Below are 15,033 nucleotides of genomic sequence, written 5' to 3' on the forward strand. Positions count from 1 at the left end.
CAACGTGGGACTCCATTATCCAACCAAAAGGTTGGTCACCAATGCATCCTTTGGATTGATTTATGACCCAAAGGGGGATGTGTGGACGAAAGGGGCCACAGGCTGACCTGACAAGCTCAGGAGAGGCCTGCGTGGCAGTTCTGCAGACTCAGAGACCTAAAGTCACCACAAAGGATGGTCTGAAATTAAACTTTAACTAAAAGCAGTGATGGTGGGCAGTTATGTCCTAGGCCAGTATCTTCACTGACAAGATCAACTTTGATCCTTACTGAGCCCATTTGCCTTTTTGCCTCTAAGATAACATACCCTTGAAATGTCTGGGTAACTTGTAACTTCCCTTTTTTCTGGAGCCCCTGGGGCACAACCAAATGTTCTGGGCGCCAGGACAGATACTACAAATTCCTTCATTATCATGTTAATTGATCCTGCACCCACCTAAGTATGTGTCCATCATTTTACTTTTTATCCTATCACAGAGGTCCCCCCCCCCTTCGCTTAATCCCACCTCCTTAAATCTGTCACCAATGAATTTCATGTATAAATACGGATGTAACCCTGCCATTCTCCGGAGCACTATCTCAATTCATTGAGGTTCTGCTTCCCGGCATATGTCGACAGTTTGGCTCAAATAAACTCACAAAAATTCTTTACAGGTTTCAATGGTTTTTTTACGTTAACACTCCCCAAGGCTGTTTTCATGGTTGCAGTTTGTAAACTTTGAGATAAGCCGTGAGTACAGTCTGTCCAGACCCGGAGCTTCCCCATCTCTTCCTCGTGCCACGGCCAACCTCCCACCATGGCCGCCCTTGCACCACGGTGGGGAGGCTGCCGGCACATCAGGTTCTCCTGGGAGGAGCTGAGTTGAGGCTGCTTGGCCTCTGTGCTTCGTGGGCTGGTTCAGGGCCAAGTGCTGCTGCCCCACCCCCACCCCCTGCCCACAGCGCCCACCTCAGGACAGGTGGCCGAACATGCCCTGCAGAGTGGCTGGCTCGGCCCTGAATGCTGTCACCTCACAGGGAGGTGGGTGAACCAAGCCCAGGTCCCCGGAAGGAGAGTCGCCGGCTGTCCTGGGGCCATCAGGCCTCCCCCTGAGCCCACAGCCCCACCCCAACTGCCCCGCGCACACACTCTGCAAACTCAACTCTCCCAGGAGGTTCTCGGTGAGTGGGGTGGGGGACCTGGCTCTGGATTGTCCTCTAACGTGTCCTGGGCTCTGGCTGAGCCCTCCTGGCCCCCCCATGTGGAGCCCCTTCCTCCCCCTGCTGCTCCCTCCCTCCCCGGCCCTGGGCTCCACCAGGAAGCCCCCACTTCCCAGCCTGCCCTCCCACCAGCCTCTAGCCCTGCCCTCCCACCTGCATGCTAATATCCCCCCCCAGTGGTGAGTCCATTCAAACCAACTTCCCAGGGGGCATTGCTGCTGGTCACAGGCTCTGCTGGGAGCCCGGGAATCCACCTGTGCCGGGTGACTCACCAGGTGGGCTTTTCCTGGTGGCTGGGGCTGGAGGAGGGCAGAGCGATGCCCTGCGGCCGGGGTGCTGGGAGCTGGTGACTCAGCTGCAGGCCCTGGGCAGTCGCACCTGTTTCCTGGCCCTGAGTCAGGCCCACAGCAGCCCCCGCCCCGCCCCCCGGGGCCATGTGGGAGCCCATCTGGCTGACGGGATATGGAGGATGCCGAGGGAGAGGGCAGGTGGCTGGGGGTGGGGGGGGGGGGGCAAAAGGGAGGGCTGTTGTCGGAGGCGAGGGGGCATTGCGCCTGGGGCCTGGGCTCTGCAGAAAGGCGCCTGCCTCTCAGGGCCGGATACTCAGAGGACTTTGGAGACAACGAGCATTCACAGCTCTTTAGTAGGAGAACCCACATACGAAAAGGTGCACAGCGCGTGCTGGGCCGGCTGCATGGCTGAATGTTGGGTCCTGTGTTTCTCTTTAGTGTCTGCTTCCTCCTCCCAGTTGTCTGAGCCTCCGTGTGGCTTCGGGCTCTGTAACCACTGACCCCGGGCGCCGGCCTGAGTCAGCCGGCCAGAGCCTGTCAGGGTGACGGTGTCTGGCGTGTGGCCAGCTCGGTGTGGACGGATTGAGAGTCACTTAGAAGGGAGTGGGCACAGCAATGGCTATTGGTTCACATCCCTGAGAGCCGGCTGTCCTGTCGGGAAGAGCTCACACCCCCACCTGCTTCATCCACTCCTGTGTCCGCAGGAGTTTGGGGAGGACAAAGGAAACCTAGCGGAAAGGTGTCGGGTGGGCGGTGTGGCGGGATCTGTCAGCAGCCCTCCCTGGGCCTCCTGCCCGCACCGTGACTCCCCGCAGCGTGCACTCCCCGCACCGTGCACTCCCCCACCGTGCACTCCCCCCACCGTGCACTCCCCGCACCGTGCACTCCCCCCACCGTGCACTCCCCGCACCGTGCACTCCCCGCACCGTGCACTCCCCCCACCGTGCACTCCCTCCACCATTTTGCATGGTGGGAGGATTTGGCAGAGAGAGCTCATTTCTGGGGCCGGCCTGGCTCAGCCAGGGCAGGTGGGAACATTTCTGAGCTGTGGATGGCTTGCCATCCTAACAGGTGACAACTCCTACCAGCAAGCCGGTGTGCTGGGGGTGCCTGGTTGAAGCATCAGCCCTCCCAGCTTGAGTGGGGGGTTGGCCCTCAGGTGTGGTATAAACTGCGTGTAAGGGAAACGCCTTCATATAATCCCCAGGAGTTCTGAAATAACTGCATAAAATGCTGATTATCTGACATTCATTTACTCAGCAACTTCTTCAAACTGGCACAATAGTAATGAGCGACATTCGAGTACATGATTATCCTGTAACGCCTTATGCATGACTAAAGAGACTGAATGGCGTAGCTTTCAGATTGTGCTTGCAGAAGGTAGACAAGAATTCTTCAAAACTGGGCATTTCTATGTGGACTGTATATGTAATTGCGTTTCTCCAAATCTTGATTTAACCAGAATATTTCCTTACCAGATTCACTGCCCATAATTTAAATCCACATTAAACCCAGATGTCCTCTCCATGGACCTGCAGAGTCTGGGCAGAGAGAGAGAGATTGTGACCCTCTTCCATCCGACTGTCCCTTCATCCAGGGACAGGCAAGGCCTTCGGGACTCTGCCTTGTCTCACTGTGCAGAGCAGGGCGGGGCATGGTCCGCACAGCTGGGACTTTCGGGCTCCATTCCCTGGAGGTCAGAGCTGTCTCTGGTCCTCACACAGGCAGGGCGTTCTTTCCCACCCCACCCCCCTTTCTGGCCGTGGCAAGCCCCAGTGCCTGTAGATCCACAGAAGGACTTCCTTGTCATATAAGCCCCATTCCCTTGCCTAGTCCCCTTTGTGATGCTGTAAACATACTAAGTATCAGCGTAAAATAACTGTATCCTGACCTAAGTCTTACGGTAGCATCACTCAGAGGCTGCAGGTGGGTGATTCGGGAGACGAAGGCACGTCTCCTTCCACTGGGACCCACCAAGCCCTTGGTGTCTCAGGAATGGTTGTCACTGTGCCCTTGGGCCCAAGAAACACCTACCAGTTCTGCTCCTGAAGTAGTTTGGGCTAAATAGCCTGATCAGTATTTACATCCTAACAACTAAGAAACCAGTTGGAAAAGAAACACATAAATGGAAAGTACTTCACCTGGTGACCAGCAGATGTCGCTGTGCTTTCTTTGAAAATAAACTTTCCGGCGGCTTCCTGGTGAGTGTGCTGCTTACTCCAGGGTACCTCAGCCAGCAGTTTGGGAACCTGGGTATGCAACATTGTTTAGGATAGACTATCCCTGGAGCTCAAGCTAAGTAGCTTTATGGCAAAGAAAAAGGGTGTAATTAGTAAAAACTTACATTAACTTGAAAGTTTTTATAGGATAAAAAACAAAGAGGACAAAGATAAATTTAAATGACTTTACACATGATAAATCCATGATATATTTTCATGTTTGAACGTTCTTCCGTGTGCATGTGGAAGGAAAACAATATATGCATCAATTAATTTTAATTGTCTTCCTTACAGATGTCCCTAAACCAGTGACTACTTTAGTAGGAAGATTTTTGCCAGTGCCAGCAAAATTAAATCTCATTACACAACAAGTGAGTCATGTTTTAACAAAACAACAACTGTCTCTTGAAATTTTGATTGTCAAAGTTTGGAATTTCTCAGGAAATATAATTATCCTCCCTTTAAAGATCCACAGTGAACCATGTACCAAGTGTTCAGCCCCGTGCCCACAGTGACAGGCCTGGGAGGGGTGGATCCGACCAAGATGCGGCTCTTTGTCCCCCAAAACAAAGCAACATAAGACACATGACTCTAAGCTCCTGCAGGAGACAGACAGCAAACGGACCTAAAAAGGGAGTCACACTGTGCGCCGGGACAGCAAAGGATGGGCACAGGGCATGGGGGTTCGTGGGAGGAAGGCGGGCCCGTTGGCTCCACTGAGAAGGTCTTGAAAGACGGAGGGAGGGAGCCAGGTGGTGCCTCGTGGAGGCAGATTCCAGGCAGGGCCCAGCACGGAGAGCAGGACAGCGGGGGCTGGGGTGAGTGAGCGTGAGCGTGAGCGTGAGCGGGAGGAAGAGGCAGGTGATGGAAGGGCTGTGCCTTCACTGGGCTTAAAGGGGCCGGCCCAGAGGAGGGGCAAGGCCAGTGGTGACCGAGCCCTAACAATCTCAGGCCGCGGGCATGGAGGTGGCGAGAAGCAGCAGCTCCTCAGGGTGCTTTGAAGGCTGCGCCAGTGTTTGTGAGAGGCTGGATGTGGGAACCGGAACCAGCGGAGCCCAGGATGCCAGGGTCTTCAGCCTGAACATGGGCCAGGGGGAGTGTCCTCGGAGCTGAGAGAGGGGAGTGGGGGCAGCCTGAGTGCCCCTGGGAATGTGGAGTTGTTGGGAGTTGGCTCAGAGGGCGGAGTCGGCACACCTGGGATTGACAGCCACCAGACTAGAGATTTCTGAGTCTGGTTTAGAGTTAATATTTGTTGAGTAAATTTTTCTCAAATGATACAATAGGCAGGAGGGAAGGATTGCTAATGAGACATCAAATGTTCATGAGTCTAAGCCGTGGTCCTGTGAGCGCCGTGCACCTCCTCTCTCCCTCCTGGCCACCCACACCACCCCCCACCCCCACCCCCACCCCTGCCTCGGCTCCAAAAGGCCTCCTCCGAGCTCTCAAAGGAGAAATGCCCTTTAGACCACGCCTCCCCCCGGCTTTCCTTGACTGTGATGATTCTTGTCCCCATTCTGGCTCCCCTGACTTCTTACCCTGTGGACCTCGGGCAATTCTCCTAGCAATGCATCTGCTGCCTCCCTGGAACCCCTGCTTCCCCTGCTCCTCAAGGTGTGCTTCGAGGACCCGCGCGTGGGCGTCCCCTGGAGCTGCTAGAAACTTGGCTCTCAGCCCCACCCAGAACCCGCATCCCAGCGAGGTGCCAGGGATGTGGGTTCCTGTCTCCACTCCTGGGTGCCAAACGCCGCTGAAGAAGGCTGTGGGTTCCAGCAAAGGTTGCCCTAGGTTTGCTGCCTGCGTGGCCCTTAGGAGACATTCCTTTTTCTCTGCGTTACTTTGGGCCTAAGCAGAGGGGGAAGAAACTGCCCCTGGTTTATGCAAAGAATGGCCTCAGCCCCGTGAGATCCTTTCTCCGAAAGAATCGCAGCTCTTTGGACGGCCGTGGGGACGGGTGTCTGGGACGGAGTCACGCGCGGGCACGTCCCTCCTGTAAACGGAGTCCCCGTGCCAGTGGGAGGCTTTGCACAGAGTGGACCAGGGTGGTTGCTCGGTGTCCTCGAGCCCCAACAGGCAGCGGAGACACACAATTTAAAAAGAGGCGAGAGGGCGGCGAGGAGGAGGATGGGTAGAACGGTGTTTTTCCCAGGCTGTACTGCGTAAGTAAAGCTTATTTTAAAATTTCAAGTTTTCAGTGGAGGGACAGGATAGGGCGTTTAGCTGTGACATAGACAATCTCAAAACCTAAATGTATCCAACCCTTTTCATTTCTTCAAGCTCTGAGAGGGAGAAAATTAGGTCAGCGATGTTGCTAGCTTTTCCTTTCCCTGTGAGCCGCGCTGCTGAGGAACAAAGAAAAATAAGCTGGAACCAGGACAGCCAAGGCCGTGGATAAAGCAGAGATTACGACATTGCTTTTGAATTCGTTAAGATTGACTATGAAATGCTCCTTTTGAATAGATGAAAAAGTAATGGTTGCTAATGAGACATCAAATGTCAAGATCGCTCATGTTACACTAAGGATATAATAATAATGGCCATTTTTAGTTTACAGAGATTGGTAATTGAATTTATTTCACAAAATGAAAAAGATGTCCAATACAGTTCTAGCCAGCGGCTGACCGCTGTGTGTGCTGCCTGCCAGCTGGTCGGTGGCCTGGACCCAGGTCCCAGACCCCTCCCCTCGGTCCGCAGTCATGGCATGTTCCTGCTAACAGACCCAGACTTGTTGGGAGGGATTGCCAGGTAGACTGGAGCCTTCGGGGCTGATGGCACGGTCCCGCTAACAGACCCAGACTTGTTGGGAGGGATTGCCAGGTAAAACCAGGAGAAGGGTTGTTTTCCTCTGTAGCTAGGGGCTGACTGGAAGGAACATTTAAAACATCCACTAATTCAAAATATGCTGGCCTTGACTCTGCAGCTGGACCACGGAGCCCAGCCGGCCCCGGCCTCGGGGTCTGCTCTGCCCTCGGGACCAGCCCTCCCCGCACCGCCCCGGATAACGCTGGCTGGGTAAGGACCAACGCCATCAACAGTCACTCCTTCAAGAGTCTAAGAGGCTCTCTCGGGTGCACTGTCATTTTCCTCTAAGTGGAAGCGTTAGCTTTGCTGCAGCCTCACCAGCAATAAAAGAGCTTTTGGAAGGAGCAGCGCGAGACAGTGTCGTGTGCGTGGGGCTGGTGTCGCCGGGAGGCCCCACGCCGCCCGGCTGTGTTTCAGAGGCTCCGTCTGCTTCACATTGGTTCACGTGAGCTGTTGTATTTCTTTTTTCTTTCTTGCTGTCATCCACATGAGCAGTGGCGTGGCCGTCACTGACTGTGGCTGGTGGTCTTGGTGCACCTTCCACGAGGTCCCTCACGCTCTCCGGCAGCGCCGCCAGGCGGTCTCCGAGGAGACGTGGCTGCACTTCCTGCCTGGGACCTCAATGGCCATTTTCAAGTGGCGGCTGTAATTGTAACTCAGTAAACTCGCCCGGCTGGTTGCAGCTCTGTTCACATTCACGGACCAGCCGGGGACAGGGACGGGCAGCCCTTCCCGCGCAGGCAGCCTCTGTCCTGCCCCCAGGAGTGTGGGGCAGGCAGCCTAAGGCAGCGGGCGTGGGTCTGACGGAGGCAGCCCGGGCAGTGGGGGAGGGGCTCCCGCGGGGCTGCCCTGGGCACAGTTTCACCGGGTGGGCGTGGGCAGCGGGAGAGGCCGTTCTGGAGGCTGCGTGGCCGTGAGGAGTGAGCACCAGCAGTCGGCAGTCGGTGATTTCTGTTCTCCGGCTTCCCCCGGGGGAGCTGCTGTTACTGTGCTGGCCCCTGGCCCTGCTGGCTGCCTGGCAGGGCAGGTTGTGCAGCCATGAGAGGGTCATGGGCCCGAAGACACTGGTTTCCCCTCCTCGTCCTCGGGAGCTCTGCTGTGTGCTTTGGCGCGGCCAGGACCCCAAGGGGACTGGGCTCCCACAGGAGGACGTGGGGGCAGAGCCTGGTGAGGGATCCTCCCTGCAGCCCATTTCTCCCGGGCCCCTCTCCCTCTCCAGCCTCTACCAGGTTTTCTCACTCAGCACAGTCTCCTTTTTTTGAGGTCCTTATACAGGTCATAACCAATTTTCTGTTATAAATGATGTGCCAGGAACAACATGAGCTTTGTGTTCGCATTTTTTGCTGCGAATAATTACTTGATTTGCTGTCACTGCACGAACCCAGCCGGTGATCTGCATCGGAACTCCCGGTGCTGGGCCTGGGGTCTGGAGGGCGGTCAGGGGCTGCTGCTCCGTTCTGGCCCGGCCCGGCCCCAGCTCCTACCTCTTAGGCTCTCCACTAGCTTCCTTGTTGATTCCCCCAAGACAAGGCCAGACGGGGTCCGAGTAGGGACGTGCGCGCGGGTCAGCGTGGGCCTGGCCCGCCAGCGACTGGGTGAATTCACTCCCAGTCGCCCTTCAGGCTGGGTGTGAAGTGCTCCCTTACCGACTAGCTGACCACGCGGATGAAAGTCTGTCCGGCCACCGGTGTTGGTCCAACAATCCGGTCACCAGTATTGGTGTGAATTCTGACGCATCATTGCTGCTGTCATTTCTGGTAACGTAACGACGACTATAATAAGGAATATGAAGTTTCTGCTTTTCTGGAAACTTTTAGAATATGTTTGTATTGGTTCAGAGAGGAAGGGAGAGGGAGAGGGAGGGGGAGAGAGAGAGGAACCTCAGTGATGAGAGACGGTGAGGGGGTGTCCCGGGGAAGCGGGGCAGGGGCTCTGGAGCTGGAAGTGCCACAGCAGCTGGGAGCTGGCGCAGTGACGGGGTCTCCCGTTTTCCCAGGAGGAGATGGTTGACTGCGAGTCAGGGGCGTAGTGTGGACCCTGTCACACGTGTGTCCCCAGCATTCATCTCCCCCGCACAGCACTCAACGGGAGAGACAGCAAGACCAAGCCTAGAGCAGTGCGGCCTCGGGTCCCCTGCGTCTTCTCTCCCAGGAGGGTCTCCGGTGCCGTGGCGGAGGGGCGGGGACAGCTGGTGGGAAGACGGCTCTTTATTAACTGACATGTCCACCCCAACCTGCTGTGTTCCTGGGACAGCAGCAGTGGGGCCAGGGGACAGTGGGCATCAGTGGACATTTCCAGGAAATGGTTTTGACTCGGCCACGGCCTGTGACAGGCTGTGCGACTGTCCCCACAGGTACTGCGACTGCTTTGCCAGCGGGGACTTCTGCAACAACTGCAGCTGTGATGCCTGCTGCAGCCACTTACGCCACGGACTGGAGCGCTTCAAGGCCATTAAGGTAAGTGCTTCCCATTCAACGAAAGAATCTCGGAAGCACTGAAACGTCTCGCAGGCGTAAAGCCACCGCCAGAGTCTGCATTTCAGTTTGGGGAAAGCCCGGGTGTTGAAGAATGTACACCGAACGCGACAGGGAGGGAGCTTTGCCCTCCCCTGGGACGCCCCGGGGCTCGGAAGGTCCTGATTCAAGAACATGCACATGTCCACGTTGTCTCGACCTGAGAAACTGGGTCATACACGTAGCAGAGAGGCCCACGTTGGAGCAGCGTGCTCTGCAGACATGTGGCTGGTCCACTGTCCAGGGGAAATGGGGAGGAAGCTCTCAGCCATCACGAATGTCTCGATTGCGCTCCAGGACGTCCGGGTGACGGGGAGAACCTGGGCTCCCCTCAAGGCCACCGCCCTGCAGGCCGCTTGCTAACGGCTACCTGCGGGAGCTTGCAGCACCTCTTCTGTGGACACACAAGGTGCCCAGAGCAGGGAGGACAGTTAGGCTGGGGCCGGGGGCCTAGTTTGCACAGGACAGTGAGGCCATCACCGTGGACCGGAGATCACCATGCGCCATGGCTGGTCAGTTCCTTGTTCCTACAGTAATCTAACGCCCCTCTTGAATTAGAGATAAATTTGTTGAAATTGATGACACACATAACTTCAGTATAGTAGCACTTTCTTTAGGGTAAAAGGTACTGTCTGCAGTGTACAACACTTTATTTAAAAAGTGGTGGCATCCCCGTGCATTGTGGTAGGAATAGAAACTGGTACCACCACTTTGGGGAGTTGATTGGCACCAACTACTACAGCTAACCCTTGCATGTACTGTCACCCCGCAGTCCTACCTTACTGCTAACACACAGCCAACAGACATGTCCACCAGAGCCTTTACAAGAATGCCCTCAACAGCTTTACTCATAATAGCCGCACACCGGACACGACCCGGGTGTCCGTCTGTGGCAGGGCGATGAGCCTGTGCGGGCTGGCCGTCAGAGGGGCAGGACGGAGGAGAGCTGTGTGCAGCTGCGGGAGGATCTCCCGGCGTGTGCTGCTGGAGGAAGCCAGGCGGAAAGGGTACACGCTGCATGATTCCACCTGCGTGAGGTTCCAGCAGAGGCAAAACGAAGCCCCAAAGTCCAAACAGGTTCCCCTGGGGGTGTCGATGGGCAGGCATCATCGGGAGTCTCTGGGGCTGGGCCGTCTAACTTGACTGGGTGGGGCACACGGGGCACAGCCTGCTCAGAGTCCTGACCTCGTCCCGCAGCACGGGGCCCAGGTCCCAGCTGCCAGCCTGCGGACGGGACTGCGCTGTGACCCGTGTCTGTTTATGAAGAGCACCGAGTCACGTTGTTATTAAGAACATGTGCACATCTGTGTGTCTAGAGGGAAGGTAGGTAGATGGATAAGACATGTGAACAAGCCGGATAAAAGGCAGCTGAGTTGCATGAGAACAGCAAGCCCAGCGGCCGAGACCCAGGCTCGGTGGGCCTTGGAGTCGATTCCATCACTTGCCGTCGCTATGCAACCTCCAGCACCCCAGTTTCTTGCCGGGAGCCTGTCCATCCTTGCTACTTGACACAGTTGCTGCAGGAAAGAAACATCTGCACAGCATATGTTTCAAGGGACCTGGCGTATATAGCATACTGTTCTTAATATGTTTGCTCCCTTTAGTGCCTCGTGTTTTAACCAAGGTCACCTCTCCAAAAAGGTTGTTTCCCCAGGTGGGGATTTTTCCCTGAGGTTAGGGAGGGGATACAACCCCTTAATTAAGTGCCAGGCGGGTAGTTAAGCTACATAATCTTTACTCCCTGGAATGGAGATAAGAAACGCCCTAACCTTTGTAATAGAAATTGACAGGATTAAAATCGGCTGGTATAAATATGGATGTAACAAGACAATAAACATCAGATCCACATCAGCTCCTCCTCAGCTCCTCATCAGATCTTCGTCAGATCCTAACCAGAACCTAGCCAGAGAACATGGCAAAAGATCCTGGACAGAACCTGGCTACAGAACTTCACTGGAGAACCTAGACAGAACATGGCAAAAGAACCTGGATAGAACCTGGCTAAAGAACCTGGTGACCGAACCTGGCTGGAGAACCTGGCTAGAGAACCTTGCGACAGAACCTGGACACAGAACTTGGAGAGACAGAACCAAGAGACAGGACTTGGCTGGAGAACCTGGAGAACCTAGCTGGAGAACCTAGCGAGAGAACATGGTTGGAGATCCTGACCAGAACTTGCTTGGAGTTCCTAACCAGAACTTTGCTGGAGATCCTGGAGGGAGAACCTTGCTATGCTGATGAACTGAAACCAGTTTCCATGTCATTCATTCTTCGCCGACTCCGTCCACACCTTTGGGGATCCCTGGACCCGTTGGGGTTGGACCTCAACAGTTTCTGGGTCTGTAAGACCAGGGCAGCAGTCGTGCACACGCCCCACCTGGCTGCGTCGGTCCCGCGGGAAGATGCTGGAACGCGGCGCGTGGGCGGTAGTGAGCCAACGGCAGAGCCCCGGGTCCCGCTGTCCTAGGAAAAGCAACAGGAAACCCTGGAGGAGACGCGTCCACAGACACAGCCATTTCCTCGCCATCTTCACCAACCGTTCGTTTTCTACAGCAAAACCTAGCAAACATATATGACGCTGAAACCGGGTTGGGGGGGAGGGAGCAAGCCGGAGAGACTGGCTGCGGAGACGGCAAGCGTGTGAGCGGAGTGGATGGACCGGCGGTGCATTTCTCACTGACGACGGAGCCGGTCACTGTGGCTCCTCCAGGGAACAGCGAGAGCAAGTGACAGGCAAAGCTGACCTGGGGCTGGGAGGGAACCCCCAACCCACATACATGACCTTGACAGGGAATCAAACCCACGACCCTTTGGTGCATGGGCTGACGCTCCAACCACTGAGCACATCGGCCAGGGCTGTGAGCTTCATTTTTAAAAAGTTGTCATAGAAGAGATGTAAGAAAGGCCTCATGATTCTGGAGATAGGCGCTGAAAGGTCCGGCAAGCAGACCTAGCCGCCCATCCCCCCACCTTTACCCCCCCTCTACCCTCGTGCAAATCCTGAAAATACAGTCAAAACTGGTGCAGAGATGGCAAATCCTAACAGTGAGCGCAGCCCCAGGTGCTGTGGCGTCTCTCTGCTCCTCACTGCGCCCTGCTGGTTGTCGGGTGACGCTGTGTCAGCCACGTGCCTCTGCCCAGCCACGGCCACGTGAGGTGCAGGGGACCTGTAGTCCCTGGCATTATAGAGGAACTAGAAATCCTGAGAAACCTCCGTTCAAAACACCCAGAGGTGCAGAATAAAGCACACCAGGCACCTTTGAGCTGGAAGGAACAGAGGGAAATGGCAGGGGTTGGGCAGAGAGGACGCTAGAAACCCCAGTGTCCCAGGGCCAGCTTGCGGGCCGTGCCCAGGGCCGGCACAAGCAAGGGCTTGGGCCCAGGCTTGCTGGACATAGCCGGTACCCCCTTGCTGCCCCCTGCGTACAACACTGCCATGAAACAAGGAATAAAGTCCACCCACTGGGAGGCAGGTAGGCCTGCCCAGAACACCGAGCACAGGCCAGCCGGCAGGTTCAGACTCCTCCACCCCCTCATCTTCTGCCTCAGTGGGAGCCCGAGGTGCCCTCAACTGCGGGCCAAGGTGAACCCGAGCTGGGATTGTGTAACCAGCTACGCAGCTGCATTCAAAATCAGAGTTAGCGCCCCCTGGGGACTCCACCCACACTCGCCCAGCCTCCCAAAGCCCCTCCCCACTCCCTTGTCAGCCCCCACTGTGTCCCCTCTACAGCGGCACCTGGGCACGTGCCCCTCGCGCTCCTCACATCACCGCCGTGGGCTCCTCTCACTCCTGCTCTTTTGGTCTGAACATTGCTGGTTACGTGTACACCATAAAGCTATTGGAGGTCCAAACAGAATTTGTTCTTCTGGGTGATTGTAGGACAATTCTCTATTTCCAGGCCAAAATCATGTGCTCCTCTATCTGCAAATGCATTGGCTGCAAACATTATGAAGAAAGCCCCGAACAAAAAACGCTCATGGCCGTGCCAAACTACGCAGAAGCTGGCAGTTTTGAAGGCAGCCATTACGTGTCAGGACTCCCAAAATTCAGGAAGGAGAGGTAGGTGCTCGGAACTGACCTCCTGATTGGGAACGGGGCTCATGCACACACTGGAAGGGGCGGGCCTGCCTGCAGGGCGGGCGCCAGGGACTGGGCGGGGTGCCGTCCCCCCTTCCAGACTCACCCTGGACCCACACTGTCCCAGAGGCCCCGCTGCTTTGTCCTGTTTGTCCTCCGAGCAGGAGCCACCAGCAGGCCACTGGCCTCGGGCTGCGGGGTGTGGCTTCCAGACAGCAAACCCCTGAGCCGCTCGTCACCGTCACTGTCACCGTCACCGTGTGGTGGTAGCGCAGAGATGCTCGGGACGCAGGCTGGTCCTCCCCAGCAGGATGAGCCCGTGCAGCTGGGTATTTTCCCATTCGTTAGCTTGCGGCCATGTGGTAGTCCTCGTAGCTCAAAGATTGAGTAATAACTTTATATTGGACTAGATTTATCCATTTAAAAACCGTCTCTGCGTTCACATGTCATTAATGTTGTTGAACAGCCACGTTCATGCTTCTTTGCTTAGAGACGTCAGAGGTGGCCTCACTATGGCCTGCAGAGGGCTGTGCTGTGTTGGTGGACGCTGACCAGGCATGGCCCAGTCCTCTGGGAAACTGCAGGGACAGTGTGGCCGCCTCCCCCGGGACCGCATGTCGATGGAGTGTGACGAGGGCTCCGAGCCGTGGACTCTGGTCTCAAAGTGATAGCTCTGCCCTAGGCAGCCCTGTCCTCTCACCTTCAACTCAGTTCTTGCGTGTTACCTTGGTGGAGAGGTGTTTTTTTAAGTGTGTTACTTTATTAATGTATTTTTATTGATTTCAGAGAGAGGAAGGGAGAGGGAGAGAGAATAACTGATTGGCTGCCTCCTGCACGCCCCCACTGGTGATTGAACCCACAACCCGACTATGTGCCCTTGACCGGAATCGAACCTGGGGCCCTTCAGTCCGAAGGCCAAGGCTCATCCTCTGAGCCAAACCAGCTAGGGCTGTGAGAGGTTTTAACCAGTCCCAGCACCTGTCTCTATTTTCATAACCCAACACTTTTTAATAGAGTTTTCCTAAAATGTTCGGTGTGAGCGGCCTTGAGCTGAGCCACGCTGTCCCGATCTCCTGGGGACGTGGCTGCCCCTGCAGGACTCAGCACAGCGTCTTGCAGGTCCTTGTTCAGGGCCCATTGGGCAGTCAGAGCAAGCGCGCCCCCGGGGTGACAGACGAGGGAGTCCTCAGAGCCCCTGGGGTTCCCCAGCCCCACGCGCACCTGTGGGGGAGCGGGCACCCAGGAGGGCGGCGCAGCCCTGCACGGCGCTGGGACCCAGGCTGCTTGTCCGCAGGGACTGGTCTTGTCTGAGGTTCCTGCTGCTGCTCCTGCCCAGCCACGGGCTTGACCGGAGCCCAGGCCTCTGGGTTTGTGAGGATCTAATTTTGAGAAACGTAGAATCGACCACGAGAAGGATGTCAAGAAGCTGACAGGTTTACCTTCCTCTGTATCTCCTTCTAAAAGCAATCCTGATGCTATTCTAGTGAACAGCTTCCATATCAGGAAGACAGCATTTGGTTTTGCCAGTGAGTCTCTGAAATGCATGACAAGCCTGTCCCCTGGACACGCCGGCCTTGAAGAGCAGCCGGGCCTGTGACCATGGCCTTGACTGGTGTGTCCCTGCAGGCGGTCCTCGTGCATCTCCTGGGAGGTGGTGGAAGCCGCGTGCGCCTGTCTGCTGGCTCAGGGCGAGGAGGCGGAGAAGGGGCGCTGCTCGGAGTGCCTGGCCCAGCAGATGGTCCTGGAGGAGTTCGGGAGGTGCCTGTCCCAGATTCTCCACATCGAGTTTAAGTCCAAAGGGTTGAAGATGGAGTAGAGGAGAAGGCGGGGAGGAGAGAGGAGCCGCGGGTCTGCGCTCGGGGTTCCGGGGACCCACGGAGGAGAGGCTGCTTTAAGGAACACGAGGCCGGTCTGTGTCCACAGCTGCACCATCAA

General features: G+C 56.2%; 1 protein-coding gene across 1 annotated transcript; it reads left to right on the top strand.

The window, feature by feature from the left end:
- The first annotated feature begins 968 nt into the window (after window positions 1-968).
- LOC102434130 (tesmin-like) lies at window positions 969-15,033 on the top strand. The gene is made up of 6 exons (XM_006102513.3): window positions 969-1,020; window positions 4,003-4,079; window positions 6,626-6,717; window positions 8,861-8,963; window positions 12,920-13,080; window positions 14,725-15,033. The coding sequence occupies exons 1-6, from the start codon at window positions 969-971 to the stop codon at window positions 14,912-14,914; spliced, it is 675 nt and encodes a 224-aa protein (XP_006102575.1). The 3' UTR covers window positions 14,915-15,033.

The sequence above is a fragment of the Myotis lucifugus genome, unplaced genomic scaffold, assembly GCF_000147115.1.
Source record: "Myotis lucifugus unplaced genomic scaffold, Myoluc2.0 scaffold_415, whole genome shotgun sequence".
NCBI lineage: Eukaryota > Metazoa > Chordata > Mammalia > Chiroptera > Vespertilionidae > Myotis > Myotis lucifugus.

What these genes read in the sequence shown, in the direction of transcription:
- LOC102434130 (XM_006102513.3), top strand. Translation starts at nt 969, where the DNA reads ATGCCCTGCAGAGTGGCTGGCTCGGCCCTGAATGCTGTCACCTCACAG. An exon ending in TGCTGTCACCTCACAGGGAG is followed by an intron (nt 1,021 to 4,002) that starts GTGGGTGAACCA and finishes TCTTCCTTACAG; the next exon opens with ATGTCCCTAAACCAGTGACT. An exon ending in TAAATCTCATTACACAACAA is followed by an intron (nt 4,080 to 6,625) that starts GTGAGTCATGTT and finishes TTGACTCTGCAG; the next exon opens with CTGGACCACGGAGCCCAGCC.